Source organism: Stegodyphus dumicola, chromosome 8, assembly GCF_044657685.1.
Source record: "Stegodyphus dumicola isolate Sdum_Otavi_A_Nest chromosome 8, ASM4465768v1".
NCBI lineage: Eukaryota > Metazoa > Arthropoda > Arachnida > Araneae > Eresidae > Stegodyphus > Stegodyphus dumicola.
Window position 1 is genome coordinate 124,115,075 of NC_140775.1, and position 27,041 is coordinate 124,142,115.

The window sequence follows — 27,041 nt, forward strand, 5'->3', positions numbered from 1 at the left end:
AAAGTTAACAAAGAGTGCAATCTGCTATGTTAACTTGAATTCTTTGGAATCAGTAAAGTATAATTTTAGCCTAGCTTAACAGCGTCTGCTATATATGATTGGTGACAAAATGTTTTATTAAATTTTGCCTTGCTTTCTATCACACATTGAGATAATTAAGCCTGAATTGTATCAAGTTAGGTATTTACTATACTTACATCTAATTCCTGCACATGTTTAAGGCTTATCTGAGCCCTGAATAAATAAATTCCCACATATACTTAAGTTTGCTGAGGGCCTGCACTAGATATTTTGCCGCCTGATGCAGTCTCTGCAGTTCCTAAATTCTGCTACCAAGTGCCGCCCTAACTTCTAAAATTTTGCCGCCCTTTAATTATATGTCCTAGGGCTTTCCCCAGATTTTAAAAATTTTATCATCCCTTTATTTATTTATTCGGTGCTTTTCTAAATTCCAAAAATTTTGTCTTCCCTAAATTCTGCCGCTCGGTGTGGCCATACCTGCTTTATCGCCAGTTCTGGGTTTATATGAATAAAAAATTGGTTATTCTTAATTCAAATAGTGCTAAACGTAATCTTTTGGCCTATGAGTATCCTTGACAAAGTTTATTTTTAGCATATGGAAAGAAATTTTTAAAAATTTTTTCTTGTCAACATTTAGTGCATTTAACTTAAATCTGTAATCATCGCCAAGTGTAATGTCAACATAAATGGTTTCCATGCTTTGTTTTCAGTTACTTTACTAATATAAAATAAAATTGTTTAGGTATCACTGAATGAGTCATTACTCAAGTTATCATGTGTTGATAATCATACAAAGATAAAAGCAAAATATTAAAAAAAAAAAAAAAAAAAATGTTGCCGTCAGGGATATAAAATATTAGTAGTTGTAAACATTTCCATGTAGAATGTTTTGGTTTGAGATGTATGCCAAGCAGATGTGCAGCTAGGGAGCATAATTATTGATGACACAAATTTATGCTAAAATTACCGTTTCTTCAATAACGAGGGTATTTTATTTAGTGCCGAAGTGAAATTAAGAATCTTTATTCTCCAAATGTTTCCTTATGTGAAAAAAATCTTCTAATACGCATGCTTAAAGCATTAAAAAGAAAAAGAAAAAAAAAAATGTTGGTGGCTTTAACGTACGGATTTTTTATCATTCTGGATTTCGGACTTTGTACTGTATTCGTTATAGAATGTATCGTCGGAATGCAAGCGGTGAGAAATTAAATTTTAATTTTCCACTGTCATATTTAAAGAATTAATACAAGAATGAGGTGAGACGCTTCAGAAAACAGTTTTTTAACAGGAATGTAGTTGATGTACATTCTCAAAGAAATTGCTGGAAAGACTTTCTGCAAGCTGAAATGCAGGCATCATACCTGTGGGATAGGGACTGAGACACATTTGTAAAGACAGCAGGCATTTTCCGAGTATTATCAGTAACAACAGCGCTCCTAGCAACTAGATCCATATTGTTTTCAATAGGACACACATAGATTAGGCTTTTTGGAACAGCTTGAGTATAGGACCCCCATTGGCAACATTTTTTGGTCGCCAAGCCATAGAAAAGCAGTTAAAATTGAAAATACAAGTTAGAACGCACGTTTTAACCAGAAAAAATTTAAAATACAAATTTAGAATATATGTTTCAACAGCAAAATTGAAAGTACATAAGTAGGTGGAAGCATATTTTAAGCAGTAATATTGAAAATACAAGTTTAGCTGTGGAAAAGCAGTTAAAATTTAAAATACAAGTTATAATGCACATTTTAACCAAAAAATTTTTAAATACAAATTTAGAATACAGTACGAAGTCTTTAATCCAGACTTGTCGGGACATCGGCGATTCTGGATTAGGGGTTTTTCCGGATTATAGATCATCATTTTAAATCTGGTAAGCTGGAATGCAAAAATTATAAAATTAAAAATATTAAACTGTCATTTATGAAATAAAGAGCAATTATGATCTAAAGGGTATCAAAAGTTACAAAAAAGCTTAATATTTATTTGTTTACTTTATTAAACATTTCTTTCAATGTAAGTTGTTTAAGTTGCTTCATTTTATGTGCTAATACTTTCTCTTTAATTCTATAAACAGACATAATTTCTCGTTCAGTTACAAAGTTCCGCTGTTGAAGTCCTGTAATTGCTGTGCCGAGAATACCGACTAACTTGTCAATCGAAATGTTTTCGTTTTTACTAACCTCTCTGTCACTTTCTTCATGCCTTTATCCATTTTTTGCAGCCATTCCAATTTTTGTTTGATGGACATCGAAACATGCTTTTGCATTGTAGATCCTTTGGCAGCTTCAGAATTGGAAACTCTTTTTGACATAATCGAAAGTTCAAGCTTACTTTTTATAAAATTCCTCTAACAGTCTGCAAAAAATAATAAGCCAGATCCAATTAGAAGATTAAGGAACAACGCAATCTGCAACATTAACTGAAATAGATAATTTTAGCCTAGCTTATACCGTCCGTTATAAATTAAACGCATAATTTATAACACATGCGCAGAAAGTTTGTAGCTTTGAGGTCTGGATTATAGATCATTCCGGATTATGGACGTCCAGATTAAAGACTTTGTACTGTATATGTTTAAATAGTAAAACTGAAAATACATAAGTATGTAGAGGCATATTTTAAGCAATCATATTGAACACCCAAGTTTAAAATATAAGCTGTAAAATTGAAAATAAGAGTTCACAATATATGTTTAAATTAAAAATATGAAAATAGGAGTTAAGAATACATGTTTAAATTAAAAATGAAGAAAAGGAATACTGGAAATTAAGAAAAATTTGAAAATGCACAAGTACATGAAGGCATACTTTAAGCAGTCATATTGAAAATACAAGTTTTAAGTAGTAAAACTGAAAACAGGGGTTCTCAATATATGTCTAAATTATAAATGAAGAAAATGAATGAAGGAAATTAAGAAAAGTTTACAGAATCACGGTAAATTTACAAAGAAATCTTATACTCTGCTCACTTGACATCCCTTACAATTTCTAGAAATTTATTGACTGCATCAGTAATTTGCTCCTTCCAAGATTTAGTGAAAATATAAAAAGCTGAATAAAATTAAAAATTTGTTTGCCGATTAAGTGTTGGATAGAAGCTTTTTACATCCTTCCATGTAGACTGCGGGGGAAAAAAAAAGATACAGTCCTATATCTTTCATTTTACTGTGCCGATTGACGAAATTCAAATTGTGTTTTTCATGTCTCGAAAGCGTGAAGTAGGTTATGTATTAGATTTATATACAGTTTTGTTCTTATATAGGTATTTTAACACAAAATCAAACTTTTTCTGAAATAACATGCCAATTGCTTTCCATATTTCGATTCTATGACTTAGATAATGCCAAACTGCCAAGTTTTGTAAAAATCGCATGAGTAGTTTTTTAAAAATTAGCTATCAAAATTTTAGCTCCTCAATGTTAATTGAATCTGATATATATTTATGAATATCTATTTTTTTATTAAACTTACTTGATTCATTCTTCCAGAATTCAAACTTTAGGCTTAATCCAAATATAATTTGCACATTTTTAATTATTTATTATTAAAATCTGTATTTTTAAATATTTTTATAAATTTTTTAAAACAAATTTTGTATAATAACCTACAAAATTTCTAACATCATCGTAAAGATGTATTTCTAGGCATACTTGCAAAAAATTAGAGTTTTTTATTCAAAATTTTCTAAGATATACACGAATTTACATATTGGAGCATTTTGAAATTTGGGCATCTTTTTTTTTTTGAGCTGTAATAATGCCAAATGATAATACACACTTTGTTAAAATTATTTGAGAGTATGAAGGATGACTTTTTTCTGCTCGTTTACAATGAAAAAAAGAAAAGGAAAATGGGTTGCTATAAATTAAGAAATTCGTGAAGTGAATTATTCTTCGTGAAAACTGAAAAAAATATGGCAAAATAAATTTTTGAATTTCATTGTAAGTTTCGCACCAGATTTTACAAAATTTAATATTTATGCATAATCTGAGTCATAGAATCGAAATATGAAAAAAAATTGGCATGTCATTTCAGAAAAAGACTGATCTGTCAAAATACCTATGTTAGAATGATGCTATGTATAAATCTAATATATATCCTAAGTCGCGCTTTCGAGACATGAAAAATGCAATTTGAATTTCATCAGTCAGGCCAGTAGAACAAGAGAAATGGAACTGTACTCTTTTTTTTTTTTTTTTTTTTTTTTTGCACAATGTACTTTCTATTGTGTTTGAATGGCATCCTGTTTCTGAATCGACAAAATGTAAACTAAGATTTATTTTTAAATGCTCAAAACCCTCCCTCTTAAAGAGTCATAGCTTTTCCAACTATAAGAATAAATTGTAGTCCCCGGTTTAATCCACTCCTTAATAATACCCAATAATGTTCTCTCATTCTTATCATGAACAGCTACCAAAAATAGTTTGTCATATTCTCTCTCAACTCCTCCAAAAGCTCACTGCCCCTCAACTGCATGCCCCTTATATTTCCGTTGCCCAAATTTGCTTTTTATTTATTACTACTATCTTCCCAATACCACCTATTTTTTCTGATGACAGTTCTATATAATCTAAAATAGTTTCATTTTTAAATTGCCTCCAGTGCCCTAATGTATTAGAAGCCAGAAAATACTCCTCTTGAATAGCTCCAGTTTTAGTCCCTCTGAGCATTTCATATGTTAAAGAAAATTTTTCGTCCATCCTCAACTTACTGTTAGAAAACCAAGACCCATAATCGAATTGACATTTGAGATGCACATTGCTTCCCTGCCATAACTTTCCTATACACCCACATAAAACCATCTGACTTTGACTTTTTAACCTTGAATTTCATTTCAGAATTACATTTTACAAATACAAATTCCCCCTTTATCAAACCTGCTTCATTTAAAAAATCTAAGAATAATTGCTGGTCTTGACATACTGTAAAGGCCCTCATTTTCACGGGCCATAATTTTCGTGAAAATGAATATATGGGTGATTTCGCGAGTTGAAAATTTCGCGAATTTTATATGAACAGAACTGAAAGTTAAAAAATTTCAAAAGTACCTAAGTAAAGTTGAGAAATTCCAAAAGTCCATCTTTTGCATAAAGCATTTTAAGAAACTTCCTTTTGTCCGAAAAGTTCGTCCCCCCACCGTTCTTGTCTAAATGGCGAGTTCAAGCATTTGCTCAAGAATGAGTTTATTGAGTGGTATTCTAATCAGCTTCAATTATTCTAATGAGGAAAAAGAATCTGTGGACTTGCGAATATCACGACTAAAAACGATTCACGCTTCTTGGCTTGTGCGTGTAATTAACGGTATTGAAGCCAAACATGGGATAATTTTGAATAGCTAGTATAAATAGTATTCTAAGTGAATGAGCTGCCTTCTATTAATTTTATTGTTTTATATTCAAGAAATATAGTTATATATTATTCAAAAAATAGTTATAAGAAAGAAAGTTGTCAAGTAAAAGCTTTAACTGTGCAATAAATAATTAAATTTTGGGTAAGTGAAAAATTTCTGATTTTTTTATTATTATTTGAGGCGGAAAAAAAAAGTATTTCGTGAGGCTTAAATTTTCGCTATTATGACGGGCTCGCGAAAAAAAGGGTCTTTACAGTAAATGAAAAAGGAACAAACTTTTTGCTTCATCAGGCTTTCCTAACATCCTTCTTCCATTTAAAAACTGAAATTTTAAATTTCCCGTTAACACTCTCTGAAACTTCTCAATAACACTTAAAACAGGTGGCATCTTAATTTGAAAATATAAGGAAATCGGAATAAAATAAAATTAAAAAAATTCAGTACAACCAGTTAACCCAGAGTCAACTTCTTGTTCCGCTGCAGCGAACAAAATGACGTTTTCCCGTTTGAAACACGCTGGAATGCTACAGGTTTGCTGAAATGGAGTATTCTAGAATTTCCTGTATTACCAGAAACACAACCGTCCAAAAATCACACAAGCCAAAAATTCATCAGTTGGGGTTCTATACGCAAGCTGCACTGGCTACATTTTGAAAAATATTTTTGCATAATATTGAAGAGGCTAAGACAAAGCAAATCAAAATAAAGAACCAAGAGGCTTTAGGTATAAAAATGAAAAAATACAAATAAGATTTCTACACAGCCTTTGAAGAAATAGAGAAATGTGGTTGTGATTGCAAGACCTCTTTTAGAACTTGTAAAAATCTATCCTGAAAAGTTAAAAGAAGTAGCCCTAACTGTAACAGCTCTTCCTCCTACTCAAGTTAGTGTGGAAAGACTCCTCTCAGCTCTGAAGTTTATCAAATCGGATCTATGAATCCTCCTACAAAGAAGATCTTGTCGAAGCTATATCGTTTCTTAGAAATAACTAATGCTAGTTTTTTCATTTCATAATAAATGCTAATTAATATAAATAATTTGCTATGCCATCATTCTTTTTGTAGCATCTATTACTACATTTATATTAAAAAAATAAGCTGTAACCCATGTGTATATACAGTACAAAGTCTGTAATCTGGACGTCCATTATCCGGAATGATCTATAATCCAGACCTCAAAGCCACAAACTTTTTTTTGTAATGCATTTACGCATGCACATTTAATGTATAACGGATGGTATAAGCTAGGCTAAAATTTTCTTTACTGATTCTAAGGCATTTCAGTTATTGTTGCAGATTGCGCTGTTCCTTAATCTTCTATTTGGATCCTGCTTATTATTTTTTGCAGATTGTTAGAGCAATTTAGCTTAGAGCAATAACTGAACAAGAAATTATGTCTGTTTATAGAATTAAAGAGAAAGAATTAGCACAAAAAATAAAGCAACTTAAACAATTTACATTGAAAGAAATGTTTAATAAAGTAAACATATAAATATTAAGCTTTTTTTTGTAAATTTTGATACCCTTTAGATCATAATTGTTCTTTATTTCATAAATTACGGTTTCATATTTTTAATTTTATAATTTCTGCATGCCATCTTACCAGATTTAAATTGATGATCTATAATCTGGAAAACCCCCTAATCCGGAATCGTCGAAGACCCGACAAGTCCAGATTACGGACTTTGTACTGTATTTGCTTTATACGAATTGAAAATATTTGTTAAATTCATATTTACATATTGTTACAAATTTTCTTTCTTCTTTATGTTCACGTTACGTACGTACGGGGTTCGGGCGCATTTGTAGTGAATAACAACGACACTTGATGAAGTATCGAAACACACTTTATTTAGCCAATATTAATCAGGACTGCTCCAAAGTTACGTTTTACAGTCGTCGAAGATCTACTATATACTCGCTGGAACTATCAGCGACACAGCCTTCAGGTTATCAGGCTATAACCGTGGAGACAGCTTCAATGCAAAGCACCAGAGTACAGCTCCTGACTCTGCTGGGTCGTTCTCAGAACTCCACGTACTCTCTACACTCTCCACGCTACAACTCAGGATGCTCTCAATGACACACAGAGCACAGCTCCCGACTCGTCAGTTCAGTCTTTCCCGGAGCTCAACACACTCTCTCGACGATGCACTAACCATGATATACTAAGAGACTCTTTCAATGCACTCGACAACCAACTCAGCGCTAGACTTCGAGACACTCTCTCAATGACTGACTACAGTCAAAAGTCGTTAATCCGGATGCCCATAATCTGGAATGATCTATAATCCGGACCTCAAAGCTACAAACTTTCTGCGCATGCATCAACTTATATATGTTCACGCATGTGCATATGCATTTACGCATGCACGTAATACCTTTACGTATGTGCATAATACCTTTATGCATGTGCGTTTAATGTATAACGGACGGTATAAGCTAAAATTATCTAATTATCTATTTCAGTTAATGTTGCAGATTGCGTTCTTCCTTAATCTTCGAATTGGATCCACCTTATTATTTTTTGCAGACTGTTACAGCAATTTTATAAAAGTAAGCTTGAACTTTCGACTATGTCAAATAGAATTTCCGATGCTGGAGCTGCCAAAGGATCTAGAAAGTGAAAGCATGTTTCGATGTCCATTAAACAAAAAGTGGAATTGCTGCAAAAAATGGATAAAGGTATATCCTTTGTTTCTCTAACCATTCCGAAATCTGTTTATCAATTTCATGCTCCTCTGCAGGGAAGGGGAACGTCGCGGTGCGCAATGAACTGGAAGTTGATCTGTCAGCACTATCCTTATCTTCAGGGCAGATATTTTTATTTTATTTGGCTTATAATTCCTTACTAAATGTAGTATTTCATCTCGATGTACTCTGTCTTTGATGTGATTTAAATCAAATTCATTATAAATATCACGAATACACATTAAATAGTTTTCTGGTTGCAATTTTCTAATTTCGACTATGCGTAATGTATGCTTTACGCATGCACACGTTGAAAGAAATGTTTAATAAAGTAAACAAATAAATATTAAGCTTTTTTTTTTTTGTAAATTTTGATAACCTTTAGGTCATAATTGTTCTTTATTTCATAAATTATGTTTTCATATTTTTAATTTTACAATTTCTGTATGCCATCTTACCAGATTTAAAATGATGATCTATAATCCGGAAAAACCCCTAATCCAGAATCGCCGATGTCCCGACAAGTCTTGATTAAAGACTTCGTACTCTATTCTAAATTTGTATTTAAAAATTTTTTGGTTAAAATGTGCATTATAACTTGTGTTTTAAAAGAAAGCATATCTTTTCTAAAAGAAAGCATATCTTTTTTCTAAAAAATTACATCTTTTTACACCACATATCTTTCGCAGTCATCAGTAAATCAAAAAGCGTTAACATAATTTTTTTAAGTAAAGGAAAACATGTTAACACATGGCCTTATCACAGCTTTTCTCATTACAAATGAAGTAATTGTTGCTAGTGTAAACATCAGCCCCATCAGAGCTGAGTGGTAAAGTCGCTTAACACTGGTAGTTCGACCTGAGATCAAATCCCCACAAACAGGTTGGCTGCATGGTTGGTTTTCATGTATTTCCTCCATGTGTAACATGGATGCGAGCCATTTTCCCTTAAAAAGTTATCCACAAAGGCATCACAATCCATAGGCAGATAGCCCTCTAGTTAATTAGCATAACCTAACCTAGTGTAAATATTAGTAAAACTTTCTAACGTAAGTTTCATAAATATTGGTGAATAAAATAAGGTTTATTGAAATTACACCGCAGAATAAACAGCGCTGTTTAGAGCAGTAATCACCTTATAGAATTGCACTACGTATCTTAATTGAAAAAAATCCATGTGCTCTTTTTATTATTATTATTATTTTTTTAGTCCAAAGGGGCTTTGTCCGGAGGGACTATTGTTTTCATTTTGCAATTTTGCTTTGAAAACTTTAAAAGGCTGTATCGCTTTTCAAACTGCTGTCACCAAATATTATTTCCCTGTATTATATTTGAAGAAATTAAATAATGAATAATTTGCATAAATGCATGTATGCTTCTCGCATTGTGATAAAGCAATGGTACCTAGAGCCATTAAATTTTGAATGCTGTAATCCTACTGTGAATATGGACATTTGGAAACCCAAATTTTAAATTTGGAATTTGTTTTATTATCAATTTCCTATAGTATTATAAAACTTTAACGAACGTTTGATTAACAAACTCAAGTATTTCAAAACAAGCAATGACAATGTTGTACAGAAAAAACATTTTTGTCTCCAGCGTGCAAGTCTGTGTATCGGAAATTTTAAAGATATGCTCCATTTAAGATTATTTTGTGATATTGTTCTTGAACTGAATTTAAGGGTTTAAATGCGAAGAACATGATATTTAATAAATAAAGGTAACACGCAATATGAAAAAAAAAAAAAAAATCCCTTTGGACGTAATTTAAAATCTGAAACCTTTCAGTTTTTTTTTTTTTTCTTTATGTGGTCAAAAGTTTACTACTGTAGTGGCTAAATAAATGTTGATGATTTATTGCTATTCTAGGCAGCATTTTAGAACTGGGGGGGGGATAGGAAAGTACCGAAGTTCCTTATTTAATGTAAATTTTTATTCATGATTCACTTTAGTTAATTAGAAAAAGTTAAAATTTTATTAGGCAAGCAATCATCTGGTCAATACATTATCTATCAGTAATTAGAAATATTGTTCTATCTTTAGTTCTAGCAATTGCTTTTTATTTAAAATTTTTGTGATTTTATTATAGGGTAGCATGCACCAAACAGTTTCCTCATAAAAGATATGTATGCTATCTTTATAATTCCAGAGAAATCATCCTTTTGCTGGGAACTTATTTTTACTGCAATAAAAATTTTCTAAACATAAGAAATATGTTATTAGAAACATAAGAAATATTGACTTCTGAAATAAGAAATATATTTCATAGATTGTTTTTTAATAAACAAATAACATGATAGATTTATAAACATTGTATTTGTAGTGCTAACTTAAAAGATCAGAATCCTTTTCTAAAGAGATAAGAACAACACATCTAATTTGACTGGCTAATAGGCAGTGTTGCTGCATATATCTTTCTGTAGAAAATTGTTTGGTGCATGTCTATTAAAAGCAGAGAATACTTAAATTTTAAGCCAAATTAACTTGAATTTGAACTAAAGAATTCGTTTGTTATTTATGTATATGCTTTTTTTTCCCTTTAGAAGTCAGTTCCAAAGATAAAAGTAGAAATTGTCCCTATTTGGATACAATAAATAGGTAAGCTAATAATATTGTTCAGCTTTTAAATATTCAAGTTCATATAGGCTAATGTAGTGGTCCCAAACTCAAATTGCATACAAGCCTAGTGCACGATTTGAAAGCAACTTTTGAGCCGGAATTTTTTTTCAACAAAATGAGAGTGTTATAAATACATGCACATACAAATATAGATTGCATTACTAATTGTAATAAAAATCTTTCTGTTCTAGTTAATGATTCTAATTCCAATCCAAATTTGCCTTCGGCTTTTAAAGAAATTATGTTTTAGTTCGGGTTTCGCCAACAGATGGCACCACTTGCTTATTCTTGTCCAGGCTTTCTTATCTTATCTAATAATTATTTCCTATCTTGTTCATTTGCGGTTTTGCAGCTGAGGATGGTGGTTCGGTAAAACCATCGAAACTAGTCCTGTGAAAATTTTGTAAATATGACACTGGTTTTTGTTGTTTGACTTCTGAATTAGTATTTATTCGGCATGTTATTGTGTCTTAATTATAGATTGCATTGTTTAAGCAGCACATAAGCAATACTCAAAAGTTAAGCACAATTCTAAACACTATAATTTAGATCTAACAAGCACAAGAAAACAAACCTTATGTTAGTTTATCTCCATCTGTATAGCAATATAAACTGCACAGCTGTTCATCCAACTAATTAGTTAATGGCTGACTGAAAGAAAGTGTATATCAGATGCACCTACTGAATAGAAGAAACTGGAAATGCTAGAATATTGGAAGTGTCACTAACTGTCGTTTGGCTAACTAAATTTACTGATTGTAATGATGTTGGAAGTTGTTCCATCATATCTCTGTAATGGAGGTATCACATATAGCAATGTGTGTCATTATTTCAAGAAACATGTTTATCTCATTTCTAGTTTGAACAGGAGGGTATTATGAAATGCCTGTAGGGGGCGCTGTACCCTGCCTGTTTCTTCAGTGTAGAATTGCAATTTGTACTAATGAAATGTGCTTAACTATGAGTAAGAATGTTTGTAAGGGAGTCACTGGCCCTAATAATTAATGGCACAATTAATACTATATTCTGTTTCAGTAATCATGTAAATAAATTCATTTGTTGTTCTTTTTAAACTGAGCCTTTCATCACCTGTTACGTACAAACTGAACCACCAATATAGTCACAAGTTTTGGATTAGTAAAATGCCACATGGTGCATCGGCGTAGAATATCTGGGTTTGTTGGATTATAGTGTTTGGATTACTAAATCATGCCCACGAGTAAATAAAAGATAGACTCTAATTTTTTATTTATTTTTTAACCTTGGATGTATTTCTGTTGTACAGTATTAAGAAAATGGCAGTGTTAGAACTAGCAAAAGCTAAAAGAACAACAGGTTGAAAATTAACAGCCCAGTTAATTAATGAAATTGATGCTAAATTAAAGTCAGGAGAGGAGATTGATGAGCAAGATTTAAGAGATGATTACGAGCTCTCGATAAAAGAAGTAACGAACTGAAAGCTCTCGACAGTGAAATCGAAACTTCCATTGCAGTTGATCAAATGGAAAACGAGGTTACGACGAGTCAGGAATATAAAGTGAAGTGTTTGAAATACTCAAGTAGAATATTACGTTACCTTGCAAGCAAAACTAAGATTGAGTCAGCTTCAAGTGATTTGCATCATCAAACTACTAATGTCTCTTTAAGTGAAAAATTTAAGAAATCAATGTTCAGTTAAATTGCCAAAGTTAGTAAGTGAAAAATTTTCCAGAGATCTGAAACATTGGCGAAATTTTTGGAATAGTTTCGAAAGTATGATTGATAAAAATGAAAGCATTTCTAAAGTTGAAAAATTCGCATATCTTAAAACTCTTTTAACTGGTCAAGCTGCCAATGTTGTTTCAGGATTCGAATTATCTAACGATAATTATGACAACTACGGAAGAATTAGGAAATAATTTGATATCGCAAAAAAGCAGTTTGAATTTTTAAAGCAAAAATTACAGAAAACTCTAGAAATATTGCAAAAATATAGGAGAATTATTGAAGAGCAGTTAAGAAAAAATAGTCAAAGAATGCTCTAATGAAATGTAACTTTCACTGTACGGTCAAAAGTCTTTAATCCGGACTCATCGGGACTTCGGCGATTCCGGATTATCGGTTTTTCTGGATTATACATCGTCAACTTAATCTGGTAAGATGGCATGCAGAAATTATGAAATTAAAAATATGAAACCATAATTTATGAAATAAAGAGCAATTGTGATCTAAAGGGTATCAAAATTTACAAAAAAAAAAAAAAAAGCTTAATATTTATTTGTTTACTTTATTAAACATTTCTTTCAATGTGCACATGTGTAAAGCATACATTACACATAGTCGAAATTAGAAACTTGCAACCAGAAAACTATTTGATGTGTATTCGTGATATTTATAATGACGAGGAATTCGAATTAAATCATATCATCAAAGATGGAGTACATCGACATGAAATACTACATTTAGTAAGGAATTATAAGCCGAATAAAATAGAAACATCTGCCTTGAATATAAGGATAGTGCTGACAGATCAACTTCCAGCACCCCCCCCCCCCCCCCCCCCCGCAGTGCAGCGTGAAATTGATAAACAGATTTCGGAATGGTTAGAAAAACAAAGGATATGCCTTTATCCATTTTTTGTAGCAATTCCACTTTTTGTTTGATAGATATCGAAACATGCTTTCGCTTTGTAGATCCTTTGGCAGCTCCAGAATCGGAAATTCTTTTTAACATAATTGAAAGTTAAGCTTACTTTTATAAAATTGCTCTTACAGTCTGCAAAAAATAATAAGCCGGATCCAGTTAGAAGATTAAGGAACAACGCAGTCTGCAACATTAACTGAAATAGATAATTTTAGCTTATACTGTCTGTTACACATTAAACGTGTATTCACAAACGCATATGCGCATGCATAAATTTAATATGCGCATGCGTCAATGCATAATGCATTGAGGCGTGCGCAGAAAGTTTGTAGCTTTGAGGTCCAGATTATAGATCATTCTTTACGTCCGGATTAAAGACTTTTGACTGTACTATATGCTGCACCGTGCTGTAATTCGAGATTCTGAGACTACTAGTGTCTGTGTAGTTTTCGATGCTTCTTCAAAGACCAGAAAATTCAAATCTTTAAACGAATGTCTAGAAACTGGCCCAAATTTGAATCCGAATGTTATTGACGTGATCCTGAGGTATCGTAAACCTGGAATAGCATTTTGTGGTGACATAGAAAAGGCATTTTTAATGATTAGCATTGCAGAAGCATATAAGGATTAATTAAGATTTCTTTGGTTTGGGAATAACGAGAAATCATGTAATATTATGCCCGTCGGGTTCTATTTGAAACAGCAGTAAGTCCTTTTTTGTTGGCTGCCACTATAAAATATCACATTAAAGGGTATAAAGAGGACCATCCTGAGAGTTTTAAAATGCTTAATTCTTCTATTTACATTGATGACTTATTTTATGCAGGTAAAACTGTAGAAGATGCATACCGATTGTCTGTAGATGCTGTAAATATTTTTCGGGATGCGGGTATGAATTTGAGAAAACTGAAATTGAATTCAGATGAATTAAATACATTATGGATGATGTCAAATATGAAATGGGAAGATGATTTCAATAAAAAAAAATGTGGGCATGATTTGGGATCCTAGTAATGATGTAATAAAAATAAACACCAAACCAGTTCAGGAGTCAATTGGAAATAGTGAAGGCAACACAAAAAGCCTGATAATTGAAAACTGTCACCAAAATATTTGACCCTATCAGATATTTGCAACCATTTATAGTTCAGGTTAAGATTATATTACAAGACCTTTGTCTTCTGGGTTTAGAGTGGAATGCTGCACTTCCCACTGATATCAAGAAAAGGTGGATGAATTGGTGTGCAGAAATGAAATGTTTAAAAACTCCTGAATTCCCTAGAAAATTCTTTCACAACATTAATTACACACAGCTGAGTGTTCATATATTTTGTGATGCAACACCTAGAGCTTTTGGAGCAGTGGCATATTTTAGATACACTGATGAAAAATAAGGAAATTAAAACCAGTTTCATAATGGCAAAAAGTAGAATAGCTCTTCTCAAATCTTTAACCCTCCCCCAGATGCGAGCTAGTGAGAGCTGTTGTAGCTGCTCACTTAGCTAAATATTTAAGACACATCTTGCCTATGCTAAACAACATTATCTTTTGGAATGACTCCCAAAAAACGCTGCATTGGATAAGGAAATTACCAAATATCTGGAAGCCATTTGTTGGCAACCGTGTAGCAGAAATCCAGGCAATTTGCAGTGCTAACCAGTAGTACCATTGCAGTAGCAAAGAAAATCCTGCAGGTCTATTGTCTCGAGGGGAACGAGCAGAGACCATCATCTCCAGTCCATTGTGGTAAAATGGTACAAGTTGGCTTCTCCAGCCTGAAAATTTGTTGCCTAAAAGACCGAAAATGGAGGCAAATGAGAAAGAGATATCCGTAGAAAAGAGAAAGACTCATAATGTCCTACAAACTGCCATCAACTACAAGAACAGAGAGTAAAGTTCTTATTCATTGCTTGATTTAAATCAGTTTAGTAAATTAAACAATGTATACCGAATAGCAGCGTGGATATATAGGTTCATCAACAATTCTAGCTCTAGATCTGAAAGACTATGGACCATTAACCGCTCCTGAAATAATGAATGCAGAAAAATGCTGAATTAAAAATACCCAATTTCAATATTTCGAAGAGGAAATCCTCGATTTATCTCAAGGAAAGTAAGTTGACAAAGGGTCCAATATTTACTTGGTTAAAAGGCAGAATATAATTTGCAGACTGTCTGGAATCTGCCAAGCATCCATGGATACTTCGTCAAAGTGTGGATATGCCGTTTTGTTAATTTTCATTGCACATGAAAAAGGGTATTTCTTTCTGGAGTGGACTCGACTCTGACGCACCTGCGCGAAAAATTTTGGGTTGGCAAAGACAGACAGCGAATTAAATCCTTGTTGACAGATGCATGATTTGCAAAAGATACAGTGTTCGCCCTGGAGTTCAAGACGTAGCTCCACATCCTCCAGATCGAATTCTTCAGTTGTCACCATTCGCTGTAACTGGATTGGATTATGCTGGACCATTTTTCTCTAACGAGAGCAACAATAAACATTACCTTTTAGTGTTCACTTGTGCACTAACGCGTGCTATTCATTTAGAACTGATAACTTCGGTGAATACTGAAGTGTTTTTATTGGCCTTTAGAAGATTTACAGCGCTGCGAGGACTGTGTTCAATTATATAGTGACAACACAAAATCATTTAAGCATGCAGACACGGAACTAAAAAAACTATGGAACTATATTTCTGATCCTTCCGTAGAGAAATTCTACAACACAATATTCATTGGAAATATATAATTAAAAGTGGAGCATGGTGGGAAGGATTTGGAAAAAGAATTATCAGAATGATCAAAACAAGTCTTAGGAAAATTGTTGGCCGTTCATCGCTCTCTCTCAATGAACTGGAAACAGTTCATTGAACTGGAAACTTCATGAACTGGAAACAGTTCATTGAGATTCAAGCCATGATCAATTCCAGGCCCATTACTTACTTATATAGTGAACCCTCAGAACCCTCTCCACTTATTCCTGCACATTTTTTGATAGGTAGACATTTGCTAGCCCTTCCTCCAATTAAAATATCTAAGGATGATTTATCAGAATCAAGAAAATCTATTGTGAAAAAATTCAAACATCAGCAGAATAGATTAAATAGTTTTTGGAAATGTTGGGGAAAAGGTTATTTATTAAATTTAAGATTTGCTAATATGTGCCAGCAAAATTCAAAGACAACTAAATTCAAACCAAATGACATAGTGTTAATAAATAAAGAATGCTACCGAAGAAATATGTGCTCTAAGTAGAATTATAGAGACTTTTTTAGGAAGGGACGGCAAAGTTCGCTCATGTTCGATCAAAACTGGCACTGGACTAATAAAAAAGCCAGTTCAGCTAATTTACAATTTAGAGCTCAATGACAGTCTAAAAATTTTAAAAATTTATCGTATGATATTCATAAGATTGAAACTTTCTTTTTGTTTTTCATTATTTTATTCCTTTGATTGTTATGTGCTAATAGTATATTTATTCCTCTATTCTTTGTATTAATAATTTATTCAAGAAAGCTTTGCATGGAAAACTTGTTTAGATCACATGTAAAAATATGGTAATTACTTCATTGCAATGTGATTAAAGTAAATCCAAATGATGCAAATTGGTAAGTATTGTTATAAACTCTATGTTAAGAGTTTAGGTGGGAAGTGTTATGAAACCCCTATAGAGGGTGCTGTACCCTGCCTGTTTCTTCAGTGTAGAATTGCAATTTGTACTAATGAGATGTGCTTAACTATAAGTATAAATGTTTGTAAGGGAGTCGCCGGGCCCTAATAATTAACAGCACAATTAATACTACACTGTATTTCAGTAATCAAGTAAATAAATTTATTTGTTGGTGTTTTTAAACTGAGCCTTTCATCACCTGTTATGTACAAACTGAACCACCAAGATAGTTACAAGTTTTGGATTAGTAAAATGCCACAGAGGGTAATCAGAATAGTTGCATTCGAAGACCTGTTGTGCATATATACCTGGAAAATTTTACAATTCAAGGGAAAATATTTCACAGTCATAGATTATTGTTTACAGGGTGAATCTGAACAAGTGGGCAAAACTTTAGGGGGAATAGAAGCAGGTCTGTAGAGTCGGAATCAGAGTTAGGCAGATTTTTGGGTAAAAGGAGTCGGAGCTGGAGTCACTAAATACAGATTGACTCCAACTCCAGTTTATGTTGGACAGTTTGAATTTGAAATGAAATTAAAGTGAAATGGGGGAAAAAACTGAGTTATTATTTTTATTTATTGACTATATACATTAATAAATAGTTATTTTCTATTTTAGTGTCATATTAATAAATCAATATAAGGGTGAAGTATGCGTGTAATATTTGCCATTGATGATTAAACTGATTCACTTAGTTACAAATCTCACTGGTAAATTTAGGTAAGCAGCAACAGCAGCAAGAACTCCCAAAATTCATGCCATTCTGCATGAATTTTAAACACATTAACCCTTTGACGCGCGCTATATTATTTAAATTTTTTTTTTTTAACTAAAAACACTAGAAATTGAATATTATGATCCTAGAGACAAATAATATATGAATTAAAAAAATCTACTCCCGCCCATTAATCTGTATGTGGTGGTTTCGCTGTGAAACGAGTGCGCGTCTAGGACTTTGAAACTTACTGAGTTAGCAGGAAAAAACAACTTACCTTTTTCCGTACGGCATTTCCAATCAATGACGAAATTTCCGAATTTAAAAAAAAAAAAAAAAAAAAAAAGCATTTAAAAATTGCATCAAATATACATTTTTTACTTTATTTTATAAAGTATATCATCAGAAAAAAATTATAATTTATGTAATTTTTCTGCAGCAGTGAAAACATAAGAACGTACATAATAAGGAAATTGGGATAAATAGATAAAAAAAACTCAATAGAATATTAAAAAGCTCAGTAATTTTTTTAATGTCAAAGAACTAAGTTATTTTTTATAGAACTGTTCAAAGCATGTTTTATCTTTTTGGTACATGCACAAGCCAACACTGCACGATTTCACTACATTCTGCATTTTATTCCATGTTACATCTGCAATTCGGGTAGGACCTGGTAAATTTATATCATCATTTTCTGACTGATCATCGCTTTCATCCTCTATATTTCCATAAGCAGAAGGAAGGGGGGTAAAGGAGTATTTCCTTCTCCTTCACTTTCATCCTCAGAGACCACTGATTCTGGATCTGAAGGTAATTCTTCAAGTAACGCTAATGCATCAGCTATTACTAACCCTTTGCGAGGCATTTTGAATCTCAACAGTAGAAAATAAAATATTGGAAATATATTTTAAATTTAATTAAATTTTTGTGCGATTTCTATTTTTAATTATTCAAAAATATATTTGGAATTTTTTGGAACCACACAAAATAATTTAGAAAATCACAGTACTAGCATAGAGAGAAAGCATGTTGAAAGCAGAGAAAAATGTGTGGAAACGAAAAATATTTTATGGGGGCAGGTGCATGTATTGTTTGGTAATACAATAACTCTGTGATTTCAAAACCCCTTATCTATATCTGGGTGAAAATAAACACTTCTATTTCAAAGCAGCAAACATTAGTATAAAGAGTAGTGGTTTCAGGGCGCGACCACCGAACCTCTAGGGGAATGTGAGCATTGTAATGCAATGCTCTAGTGGGGCAGTGGTCGTGCCCTGAAACCACAAAGGGAATACCATAAATATACACAGGTTGTTTATATATGCAGTTTAATTATTGCTGTATTTTTATTGGTTATGATAGAAATAATGATGTGCAATAAAATTTTTTTTAAATTTTAAGTTATTAATATAAATAAAAGGAAGTTATTTTTTCTCACTGAAAATGAATTTTAAAAGGCATCCAATTTAAAATACTAAGACCTAAAAAAATGTATAGTTCTGGAGTAATTTTGCGTTATTTAGAGGTAAAAGATAAGTAATCAATCGGTTTTCACTCAAACAGTTTGGAAACAAAAGCGGGAAAAATTTCGAAAATTGGTGGTTTCAGGGCGAGACCACCGCCTCTCAAAGGGTTAAGCCAGTTTACATTAGTTATGTGTGAATAATAGTAATTTCTTAATATCAGCTTTCTCTAAATAGCATTTTAAGCCTGATTAACTGAAAAGATTCTTTTTTCATGGGTAATTTAATTTCAAATGGAAGAATTTTATTATTGCATTTCTTGCTTTGATATATTCTTGGTTCAGTTTATATGTAATTATTCTTAGTATCATTTATCATTTTTCTTTTTAATTTTTTTAGAAATGTGTTAGACTTTGATTTTGAGAAGCTCTGTTCAGTATCCATCTCACGCATTAATGTGTATGCATGTTTAGTGTGTGGAAAATATTTCCAAGGTATGTACTCATAACATGTAATTTGTTGTATGAAATGCTGTTTCTTTAATAAAATATTCTATCATGTATTGCAAAGGTAAGATTTAGATTGTCTAAACTTTATCAAATTAATTAAATTAGAGATTAATTTTTGTAATTTTTTTAATAATATAAATTTGATGATCAATCAATACTGTAATATAAAAAAATGTTAAATAGTAATTAATGCATAATTAAATTAAAATGTTTGTTTAAGAGGAAAAGAAATTTAAGTTAAAACTGTAATTCATGAAATGTATATACAGTCAAAAGCCGTTAATCCGGACTCATCAGGACTTCGGCGATTCTGGATTATCGATTTTTTCGGATTATAGATCATTAGTTTAAATCTGGTAAGATGGCATGCAGAAATTATAAAATTAAAAATATGAAACCGTAATTTATGAAATAAAGAACAATTATGATCTAAAAGGTATCAAAATTTACAAAAAAAAAAAAAAAAAAAAGCTTAATATTTATTTGTTTACTTTATTAAACATTTCTTTCAATGTAAGTTGTTTAAATTGCTTCATTTTATGTGATAATACTTTCTCTTTAATTCTATAAACAGACATAATTTCTTCTTCAGTTACAAAGTTCCGCTGTTCAAGTCCTATAATTGCTGTGTCGAGAATACCGACTAATTTGTCAATCAAAATTTTTTCGTTTTCAATAACCCCTGTGTCACTTTCTTCACTATCGGAAGCGAATTATAATGAGGAGGAATTTGATTTAAATCATATCAAAGACTGAGTGCATCAAAATGAAATACTACATTTAGTAAGGAATTATAAGCTAAATAAAATAAAAACTTCTACCCTGAAGATAAGGATAGTGCTGACAGATCAACTTCCAATTCATTGCGCGCCACCGTGTGAAATTGATATACAGATTTCGGAATGGTTAGAGAAACGAAGGATATGCCTTTATACATTTTTTGCAGCAATTCCACTTTTTGTTTAATGGACTTCGAAACATACTTTCGCTTTGTAGATCCTTTACATATTAGTAAATATATATCGGAAATTCTATTTGACATAATCGAAAGTTCAAGCTTACTTTTATAAAATTGCTCTAACAGTCTGCAAAAAATAATAAGCCGGATCCAGTTAGAAGATTAAGGAACAACGCAGTCTGCAACATTAACTGAAATAGATAATTTAAGCTTAGCTTATACCGTCCATTATACATTAAACGTGCATGCGTAAATGTATTATGCACATGCACACACGCATATTCACAGCCGTAAAGGTCTTACGTGCATGTGTCAATTCGACGCATGCGCAGAAAGTTTGTAGCTTTGATTTCCGGATTATGGGTGTCCGAATTAACGACTTTTGATTGTATTTTTAATTCGAATATGAAACTTTTCCATATGTTTATACTAAAGCTGACTTTGATTGTTGGTACAAAATAATTGTCCTGTTTGTGCCAAACACTTGTTATAACCAGTTAAAACCAGCAGGAGTAGTAACACTTAGTGGAAACTAACAAAAGTATTTAAAATGTTTTGTTCATTAATTAATTTTAATGCCAAAAGAGTAATACACATTAATAATAATTTAATTAATTTGCATTAATAAAAATGCAGAGTTGCCAACTCTCCCGATTTAGGCGGGAGACTCCCGATTTTCGACCGCTCTACCGCCAACCCGATTTACAATATATTTCTCCTGACTTTTTCTTATTCTTAATATTTCTCACGATTTTTATGGAACTTGGCTTAATACTTCATTATATGAACAAAAAAAAAAAAAAAAAAAAAAAAAAAAAAAAAAAAAAAAGGATTTTGGACGTCTGAAAGCAACTGAATTTTCTCTAGATTATATCTAAAACAAGAGCTTGCGAATATAGATGAGAATTTCTGCTTTGTGAGGGAGAGCATACGTATCCGAAAACCTCGTTCTCCAATGGGCATCAAGCTCCACTGGGTGGCATCTGGCATATATTAGCCAATGAGCACAAAGCAAACTCAAGGCTGTTATTTGGATGTTCTTTCGTTATTTCGTTCATCTTGTCCTGAGTTTTGTGAGTACACGTGCCTTCGGGAAATAGTGTTATAAGTCATCATCTTTTGTTATGTCTGCGAGAAAGGTGAAATACTCGTGTATGTTTCAAAAATTGTACACAGTTGACTTTCCTTCCATTATTTCCTCAAGGAAATGTAATAAATTTGCGATTTTTTGATTTCGCATGGTGAAAGCGCGGATGTTCTGAAATATGTGCGTACATAAAAACACAAGGACAACATGAGTTGTTTTGAAAACAAAAAATTAAATTTTTCTACGGAAACAAAGGACCAAAAAGGGATTTATGCAGAATGACTGTTTTCTGCCTTTTTACTTGAGCACAACCTGCCACTGAATGTATCGGATCACGCTGCAGCTTCATTTAGAAAAATGTTTCCCAATAGTGAAATCGCTAAGAAATACTCAAGTGCAATGACCAAAACAGGTGCAATTGTTAAATAAATGGGTTTGAAAAATTAATCTTCAGTTATTGATTGCATTAAAACAGCTCTGTTCTGCCTCTCTACCGACGGAAGCAATAATACCGATTCAAAACTGTATCCAATTGTTGTTTCTTTTTTTAATCCAGAGTCAATGATGAAGTGATTTTGCATGCTAAAGTTGCTGATGTTTCTGCTCTAGCAAATGCATCTTTTTCTGATATAAGGTACTTTTTGAACACATTTCCTGTGTTACTTCATTTAGTCATGAAAGATGATGATGTTGCAACTGATATACTGCAGTCGCAATTTTGCAGTTTACAATTAGAAAACTTGGATGAAGTTATAAAATCAGCTAGGATTGACACCCAGTTGAGTTTAATTGGAAAACTGAAAGGTGCTGACGGAATTTTAAAATATAGTGAACTGTCTAGAATTAGGTTGGCCATCTTGACAGTTCCCCATAGTAATGCGGATTTTCAGTGTTGTTGCGAAAACGAGGACTAAATTTAGGTCTAATATTAGTGATGACACATTAGAAAACTTTTATTAGCAAAAGCAGGCCTACGTGGCTATTACTGTGAACAAAATTATGAAGTTTCTTAACGAAAGCAAAATCTGCCTGTGTTCATAACATTTGTAAGAAAACTGATTAAAGTTTCTTTATTTTTAAAACAAAATGATGCAAGTAATAAAAGTGTTTTTTATGTGTAAGATATTTTTGTGTTGCTTGCATTTAAGACTTAGTCACTATTTAAAGTTAATTCATTATTAAAAACTATATTTTTATCATTTAAAAAGTCCTTTTAACATTGTGAAAAATCTCCTGATTTCTTAAAAAAATCTGATTTTTGAGTGTCATAGGTTGGCAAGTATGAAAATGATTGTTTCATTGTTTTCTATATTCTAATAACAGAAAAAATGAGTGACTATTTCAGTTTAATTTTTTTAGGCAGTTAAGCTGTGCATGTTTTGCTGAGAAATGTTGACAAACCATGAGAATATGAATTTGTGATTACAATTCTGAAGCATAAAGGTAGCTTAATTTGGCCAGGTTAAATAATATTCCATAAAAGGAAACAAGTAACTGAATAATAATGCACATAATCAATGAATATTAAATGGCTAATATTATCCTGAATAGCTCTTTAATGCTAGATAAAGTACACAATATTTGAAAACAGGAGATTAAAAGAAAGTTCGTGGTAAAATATTTACAATGATTCAAGATGACTAGAAGAACATCCCCGTCAAATTTGTTGTTACGAGGGTTGGAACTTTAATGGTGGCATTTATTTATTTACAAGGAATGCAAAAGTGATTCATGTCACCATGTTTTACAGTCCTTCAATATAGTCGCCAGCATTGTGTACAACCCGTTTCCAACGATGTGGAAGTCACAGAATACCTGTAGCAGCGCCTGTTTTGTTGATAGTTTGAATGGACCGGTTTACTGCCGCAAGAATCTCAGGAACAGTTTGGAAGTGAGTGCCACGAAATGGTTCCTTCATCTTAGGAATTAAGTCATAGTCACAAGGGTTTAGATCTGGACAGTATTGTGGATGGTAAAGCACTTCCCAGCCCCATCGCTTGAACAAATCAGTCACAGCTTGCGCTGCATGCGGCCAAGCATTGTCATGCAAAATGAGAGGAGCGTTCTGCAGAAAGTGTCGCGTTTTTTTCTCAAAGCTGGTCGGAGATTGTGCTCCAAAAATGAGCAGTAATACTGCGCAGTGATGGTCTGCTGTGGGGGAACGGTATGCGTTAGGATGACGCCATCAAAGTCGTACCCAAGAATCACCATAACTTTCACATTGCTGGGGTTCTGACGAAATTTCGAACGTCGTGGTGACCCGTGATGACGCCATTCGTTTGATTGGCTTTTCAGTTCAGTCTGGTACGATCGGGCCCAAGTCTCATCCAGCGTAATGATACAGCATAAAAAAGCATATCCTTCGCGCTCATAGCACTCTATGTGGGTTCGGGCAGCATCGTATCGTAGCCATTTCTGCATTTCCGTCAATTGTTGTGGAACCCATCGTGAAGCAATTTTTCTCATGGACAGGCGTTCCTTCAGAATGTGCAGCACAGTCATATGCACTAATTCTGTTTGTCTGGCCAGCTGACGAATCGTTTGGCGGCGATCACTGTCCATTAGTGCGGCAACAGCTTGTACATCTGCATCGCTGACACTTGGACGACCTAGCCGCAGCATGTCTGCCACGTTTTGGCGTCCTTCATTGAATGCTTTCACCCATCTTGTTACAGTTCTGTAAGGCAATGCAGATTCCCTGTAAGCCTCTTGAAGCCCTTGATGACACTGTCGGGGTGTACGACCTCTGGCACATTCAATTTTTATCCAACATCGTTGTTCTTGTTTTGAAAACATCCTGACAACGATTACTTTAGACCACGAGCTAATACAAGGATCCGTTCTTTGCGTCACTCCGCATGCGCGTGACGTTGGCAGGACGAGTCTTTTTGCTGAGAGGTAAGGTAGGTATATAGTTTATGTGTGGTATACGGTTTTGTTGCGTAGCGTTTTTTCAGCTGTGTTGCCACTATTAAAGTTCCAACCCTCGTATTTAAGGTATTCATGTTAGTACACTGTATGTATATTTTCTTTAATTCTGCAAGTATAGGATCTGGAAAAAAGACTACATGTAACTGTGCCCAAGTAGGCAAGAACTATGAGAAAATGAAATTCTTATAACACATAATTAACTAAAACAGAATAACCCACTGTACTTGATAAAGACAGTTTGCTTTGTACAACTTACGAATATTCTTTAATTTGTGCAAAAGCATGCCTCAAAGAATTCTAAGTTCTGAAGCATGCTCTAAAGATTGAATAATTGTAGGAAAATTTAAAAATGTTGAAATAATATTTCTGTTGTAATAGCAAAAGTAATATGTTTTTGAAGGCAGTTTGAAGGACAAATATTTTTGACCTCCTATATCAGTGAACAATTATAAAATTTTCATTCTAAGAGAAGTAGAGTTCATTTCAACATTTAACTCTTACATCTGATTTCATCAATCCAGAAATTGGCTACTGATCTAATATGGATTCATAGTAGCTTGCTAAAGTTTAAAAAATACTTTATATTCTCTTTTCTTTGAAGTGTCATGATAAAAATATATATATATATGCCCCATTACTGTAAAAATACTATTTGTGTTATTGGCTTGTTCAAACTGTTACTGTTATTAAAACATGCTGCTAGAAACTTTGCTGCTTCAGTGTTTAAACCAAAACCTCATTTTGAAATTAGATTACCGCTACTTTCACTCTTAAAATTACCTCCCCCTCATAAATATATTTTCTTTTTTATTAGATAAGAGTACTATGCATCCCATTTTGAACTGAATTCCTTCATTTCATTGTCATGTCTACTATATTCAGTTACTTTTGTCAAAATCTCAATGTAGACCCATTTCATTAATAAATAACCTGCAAATAAGTTATATCAGTGGTATCAAACATTCCTGTGCAGACATGCTGTTCTCGAGAAAAACAAAAGAAAGAGGGGAGGGGACACGAAAACAACATTTGGCTATTCTTGTGCATGTAATAATATTGCAGCATCATTAACATAATGATAATCTATTAATTTTTTTTTTTGAAAAATAGCAATAAAATAAAATATTTTTCTCTCCTTCATGTTTTGGAATGCCTACCTTCTGTTTTAGCAATTTATGAATTTTGTTGAAATTTAAACAAGGTAAGATGCACTAAAAGAAAATGAAATCCCACCACCAAGAAGTTAGTTTAGAGGAATAAAAAGTAGCCAAAGCATTTCTTTAGGCAACATGTTTATTTGAGTAATGTTTCAAGGTCACAGGTTAAAGTATGTGCAAGAAGAGTTATTTCAAATGTGAAATGATGGGACGTTAATAACTGGTGCCTTGACATTAAATGCAAGCGTACAGACACACAAGTGTTGTGCTGTATAGGTGCCATATATAGCATTTCATGGGATGGAATTTTGTGGTGTTGCACTTAAGTCAGTCAAATTAGCAACAGTCCATGCTGGTTGTAGATGATAGTGGATTTGTTCTGCAGTCATGTCCTATACGTCCAATCATGTCCTTAGTAGGAGAAAGATCATTTGGTCTTGCAGGCCAAGGCAACATGTTGTCTCTTTGTAACAGTATAGTGGTGTGGGATAAATATTATCCATTTGGAAAACACAAATTTGCTGTCAAGGTGTATGTGATAACAACAAAAGTGCTCCTACTGTCATAGGAAATCACTCCCTAGACTATAACTTCTGGTGTCGGTGTTTATGCCTCAGACAGCTTGATTCGAATTGCTTACCAGGCTTCCTTCTAACCAACATGGTGATCGTTGGAACCAGGAAGAAACATTAGTCATCTGAGAACACAACAGATCACTGGTTCCTTCTCCAGATAGCTATAGCATGGCCAAAAGCACAGAAAGTGGTAATTGAGTTAGTGGTAAGGCTGTTACAGGGCATTTGGCTTGGAGCTCTGAAAACCAGGGCTGTTCCTAGCGGGGGTGCAGCGCGTAAACGTACGCAGGTGGCGAAAATCAGAGGCGGCCGAACTCTTGTGATACCACGTGTAAGTATTTCAAATTCATTAAATTCATTGTAAGTACTTATCATATGTAAGTACTTTTTATACAAATTGTCATATGTAAGTACTTAAGTATGAAATGAAAATTTTATTAATCATTCAGTACTTTTTTTTAAAATTTGGGAGTGACAATGTTAAGAAAGTACGTGGGCAGCCAATGGCCTAGGAATGGTCCTGATGAAAACTCAAATGTCTGCTTGCAAATGTAGTGTGATGTGCCATGGATATATGGCGAGTATAGCACTCTTCCCTTTGAGTGGTCGCATGTGTGTAACCAGACCACAATTTTCTTAAGACAGTACCTTCCCACGACCTCTGCTG

At 32.9% G+C, this 27,041-nt stretch overlaps 1 protein-coding gene across 2 annotated transcripts in view; it reads left to right on the forward strand.

Moving 5' to 3' along the window:
* Usp39 (ubiquitin specific protease 39) overlaps window positions 1–27,041 on the forward strand; it is a 107,756-nt gene that overhangs the window by 8,247 nt on the left and 72,468 nt on the right. The window contains exons 2-3 of one of the 2 annotated variants that reach the window (XM_085822361.1): window positions 10,612–10,666; window positions 19,557–19,651. In XM_085822361.1, the coding sequence (XP_085678487.1) occupies window positions 10,612–10,666; window positions 19,557–19,651 (150 nt within the window). The remainder of the gene's footprint in view (window positions 1–10,611; window positions 10,667–19,556; window positions 19,652–27,041) is intronic. The other variant, XM_085822363.1, reaches the window with a different exon arrangement.